Source organism: Mangifera indica, chromosome 4 (assembly GCF_011075055.1).
Source record: "Mangifera indica cultivar Alphonso chromosome 4, CATAS_Mindica_2.1, whole genome shotgun sequence".
Taxonomy (NCBI): Eukaryota; Viridiplantae; Streptophyta; class Magnoliopsida; order Sapindales; family Anacardiaceae; genus Mangifera; species Mangifera indica.
This window is the reverse complement of record NC_058140.1, coordinates 19,469,338-19,474,395: the sequence shown is the minus strand read 5'-3', so window position 1 is coordinate 19,474,395 and position 5,058 is coordinate 19,469,338. Positions and strand designations below refer to the sequence as shown.

Below are 5,058 nucleotides of genomic sequence, written 5' to 3'. Positions count from 1 at the left end.
CTCCGAACTCTTTAAATTTTTATCTCTCGGAAGCCTTTGTTCTCTTAGAAATATAAACATGAAGGTCCGATCATGGCTAGCCATATGTAACACCACCGGGAACGACACAACGGCGACATTTCCAAAGAGTCAAAAACATCTGGTCTCAGACAGCAGCAGCAGCAGCAGGTCCTCTGATAACACCGGCAGTTCCACGTCGATAGCTGACTCTAGCTACAGTAGCCTACAAAGCAACCTCTCCCTTCAAACACTACCCTCTGTTTCTTCCCTCCAAAAAATATCCCCGGAAGATGCTGCAAACTTCTCAGTTTCTCACGTTTGCATAACCTCGCTTAAGCCAAGGCCCAGGCTCCCTATCGGCTGCATCGCTGTCCATCAAAACCTTCTCTATGCCGCCTCCGCTCACGAAATCAACGTCTACGATCGTCACACGTGGGCTGTTCTCGATACATTCAACAATGAAGATTCCTCCTCTGGCTCGGTCAAGTCTATTACTTTCTGTAATGGGAAAATCTTCACTGCTCACCAGGACTGCAAGATCCGAGTGTGGCAGTTAACGCCGAGCAAACATCACAATCTCAAAACCACTCTCCCTACTGTTAACGATCGTTTGCGCCGTTTTATGCTTCCGAAGAATTACGTCAGCGTCCGCCGTCACAGGAAGAAGCTCTGGATTGAACACGCTGACGCCGTAACCGGTCTCACCGTAAATAACGGTTTGATCTTTTCGGTTTCTTGGGATAAGAGCTTGAAAATATGGCAGGCCTCTGATCTCCGTTGTTCAGAGTCTGCTAAAGCGCACGAGGACGCGGTCAACGCGGTGGCGGTTTCCGCTGACGGAACAGTTTATACCGGATCCGCTGACAAGCGGATTCGAGTTTGGGGCAAACCTTTTAACGAAAAGCGGTTCGGGTTGATAGCAACGCTAGAGAAGCACAAATCCGCTGTGAACGCTCTGGCCTTGAGCGATGACGGATCAGTATTGTTTTCCGGAGCTTGTGACCGTTCGATCTTGGTGTGGGAAAGAGAGGACACTGCAAATTACATGGCGGTGACGGGAGCTTTACGAGGTCATAATAAAGCCATTTTGTGTTTGATCAACGTGTCTGATTTGCTAATGAGTGGTTCAGCTGATCAGACGATTAGGATATGGCAGCGAGGTAACGACGGTAGGTACGGTTGTTTGGCCATTTTGGAAGGTCACATGAAGCCAGTGAAGACGTTGGCGGCAGTTATGGAAGATGACCAAAACGGCACCGTTTCAGTATTTAGTGGAAGTCTGGATGGTGAGACTAAGGTGTGGCAGGTGGCGATGTCGAAAGCCAGCAGCCCAAATTGGAAATTTACAAGATAAAAAAAAAAGAAGAAGAAGAAAATCCAGTTAATATTTTTTTTTATTTGATTGGGAGATTTTACCGAACATGTATTTGTAATTTTTTAATTAGTGGTTTGTTCAGTGAAATTATTATTATTATTTTACAATTTGATATCTATCGAATTAGTACCAAATTAAAAGGTTTTAAGATTTAAACCCTAATTATTTGCTGATAAAATTAAGAATCAGGAAGGAACCTTGAAGAACTCCGACGGGATCCATTCTAGATGCAGGCGCCCTTAATTAATCTAGATTAAGAGAGATTAATTATGATTAAATTAATTGGTCAACGTAAAAGTTTAAATTGTTTGAATGTGGTTTTATTGGCAAGTAGCTAGTAGTTTATTAGTATTATCAAGACAATTTGTTTAGTATTATCCAATCCTTAGTTGGATAATCCTCAATTTGTACTTAATTAACTATCATAACCACCAATTAATCGTCTGCCTCACGCAACCCTAATACTGAAATTAATACCACTAATCAAGATAAAAGCAATATTATATATATTTAATTTAAATATATAAATTAATATATATTTATATATAAATATTATTTTATTTTTTATTAAAAATTATTTAATTATATAATAATTTATATATAAATTAATATATTCAAAATGGATATATTTAACTTTATTGTCATAATAAATATATATTATCTCAAAATTTTTGACTTTATAATTCATCCAATAGTCAACCCTCTTTTACAAAAATACAGATTTAGAAGTCTGCAACACATGCCTATTTCCTCTACCAGCTAATGGAAACTCATGGCGTTAAGTCCATGTCTATGAATTGGATGGGTGAGAATCTCTGCGCAGCAAAGTTTGAAAAGTTTCTCCAAGTCAATTCATTATAATTTCATTTTGAAAAAAAGGCACTTTATTTCCTTAATTTTCAGCTTATGATATAAGCATGTCTTATAATTACTAAAAATATACGGTAATTAAGGTATATGTCTCAACCCTTTTGTATTCGTCGGTCGAAGATATGGCCTACCAGAACAGTACACTTTGAGGACTGTGGGTACTCAATATAAATCACCATTAAAGCTGCCAATCTCTGTGGCCCATTTCATGTCCTCTGGTCGAATAGCTAATGATAATGGTTAATAGGTTAAGTTGCGTTTTGGACAATGAAAGGCAGGGTTAATTGGCCGGCGAGTTGACATTTAGCAGGAATAAGATTTTTGTCAATTCTACACTAATTAGCTGGCTAAATTTAGTTGGAATTCGACCAAGTATACGAAACCAATGGTTCTCTTTGAGTTTTTTCATTTCGATAAGAAGAAAATCTTATTTAAACTTAATTGTCTCTGTAAAATTGAATTGAGCATACAAAATAAATAAAACCCTGTAAAACGACCCACAGCCAATGATCCCCTTTGAGCTTTGAACAGTGGAAAGAGAAGATGAAGTTTCTATTCTTTAAAAAGAAGCACCTTTTACTTTGAAAGCAAGTTGTCGAGAGGCAGCAAAAAGAATTGGTCCAAGGACATGAATATGGCGCCAGGCCAATTATATTATCGATCTCTTGGTTTTAATTTTTGTCCGCTTACTAATATGAAAACGAAAGAAGATAAAAGATCACAAATGGTAAAAAAGGTAAGAGTTTTGAAAATGGATACAGCTGAGCTGCTTCTACTTGCCTGTTCTTCAACATAAACAATAGTCCTCTCCTCCTCCATCGTGGTTGTTATAATAATAGTATTCACAGCTGTCTTTTTGAACGATGAAATGAAAGCCGAAGAGCGAGACAGCGCGTTTGCTCAAGTTGGCAAGGCAAGTTGATGTGATGCACTAGGCCCTTCTTCGATAAAATTAAACTCTTTGATTTGATATGTCTAGCATTAGGCAACCCTGCAGCCAACTTTGATTGGCATTGTTTGTAATAATATCTTGGGTAGAAAAGTACATTATAAGGGCGTTTAGTTGGAGGTTTTTAAGATTACTTTGATAATCTATCTTTTATTTTTTTGTTTAGTTTGTTAGTAATAAAAGATTACAGTAATATTTTATTACCAATGTTGACGTGACATGTAATACAGGTAGTAATCTGATTATCACTTTCACCTTAGGTATTTAAAGATTACTGAGGTAATTTTAAGTTTATTATAATTATATTATTATTTATTAATTTTTTGATATAAAAATAAATTTATTGTTAATTAATATGACAAATAATATAAAAAATATTTAAAAATAATTATATTAAATGACATTTAAGTAAAATAATTTACTAGTAATATTTTATTACTTTTAACCAAACACAATAATTATTTATACCTATCAAATTTTATCAAACATAGTAATAATTTATATCTAGTAATTTTCTAAGTAATCTATCTTCAAGGTAATCTTTCTATTTTAGTAATAAAACATTACTCAAACCAAACGCTTCCTTAAGATTTTGTTTAAAAACACTTTTAAGATTATATAAATAGTGTTGGAAAATTGAAATTTTTATCTCTTTTTTTATCGTGTATATATTTATACCACTTATTCTAAAGCTTAAACAAAAATATCATAATAATATTATATTTTTTTAAAATACCCTTCTTAAATAACTCATACAGAAAGAGAGAATATCATCTTTTTTTTTTCCTCAGCCTTCCAGTGAAGTGATGAAGGAATCACTGCAGTATGAAAAAAAATCTTCAACAAAGAAGACGCATAATTGAACAATAAAACTTGTATGTTATGTGTTTTCTTTATAAATAATTAAAAATCAAATAATATATGATAGATTCATGTTATGACTTTATATGAAATTTAATTTTATTATGATTTCATATTGTTAGATTGTTTAATGTTGTTATTTTATATTGTTTTTATTATTTAAAGTTGTTATAATATTGTATTAATGATTATAAAATATAAAATTTTAAATCTGAAAAGTTTTCAGATTAAGAATGGGTTGGTGTCGCCAACCCCCCTTCTAGATTTATTTTTTTAAGTTCTCTTTTATACAATGGAGCCTATACATATAAATTAAAATATTGTGAATGACTTTATTTTACTTTTAAATTTTCTTCTAATAGTGGGACCCATATAAGTTAAAATATTGCAAATGATTTTATTTTACTGCATGAAAGAGAACTCAAATCCAGAAGGGGGGTTGGCGACACCAACCCATTCTTAATCTGAAACTTTTCATATTTAAAATTTTGTATTTTATAATCATTAATACAATATTATAACAACTTTAAACAATAAAAATAACATGAAATAACAACATTAAACAATCTAACAACATAAAATCACAATAAAATTAAATTTTACATAAAGTCATGAACATGAATCTATCATACAATATTTGATTTTTAATTGTTCATAAAGAAAACACATAACACATTGATCTGAATATGAATGATTTTACTGTAAAATATTTGTAACAAATGTTAATTCTCTAAATAAATTTAGTAATTTTTGTCTCTCTATCATTAAAAGACTGAGAAAAAAGAGAGTAACAGTATTCTCTCTTTCTGTATAAGTTACATCAATAAGAGTATTTTAAGAAATAAAATACTACTATAATATTTTTGTTTAAGCTTTGAAATGAGTGATATATTTATATACACAGTAAAAAAGAGGGTAAAAATTTCAATTTCCTAATAATATTTTTGAGTTCACCATGAAACTTCCTTTTAAAAAAGCTAACAATATAAATGTAAAATAGTGA

General features: G+C 32.3%; 1 protein-coding gene across 1 annotated transcript; it reads left to right on the top strand.

Annotated features, from left to right (window-relative positions):
* On the top strand, positions 1 to 1,537 carry LOC123213124 (protein JINGUBANG-like). Its single transcript, XM_044632483.1, has one exon. It carries the CDS (start codon positions 59 to 61, stop codon positions 1,352 to 1,354), a length of 1,296 nt encoding a protein of 431 aa, XP_044488418.1. The 5' UTR covers positions 1 to 58; the 3' UTR covers positions 1,355 to 1,537.
* The last annotated feature ends 3,521 nt before the right edge of the window (positions 1,538 to 5,058 follow it).

What these genes read in the sequence shown, in the direction of transcription:
- LOC123213124 (XM_044632483.1), top strand. Translation starts at nt 59, where the DNA reads ATGAAGGTCCGATCATGGCTAGCCATATGTAACACCACCGGGAACGAC.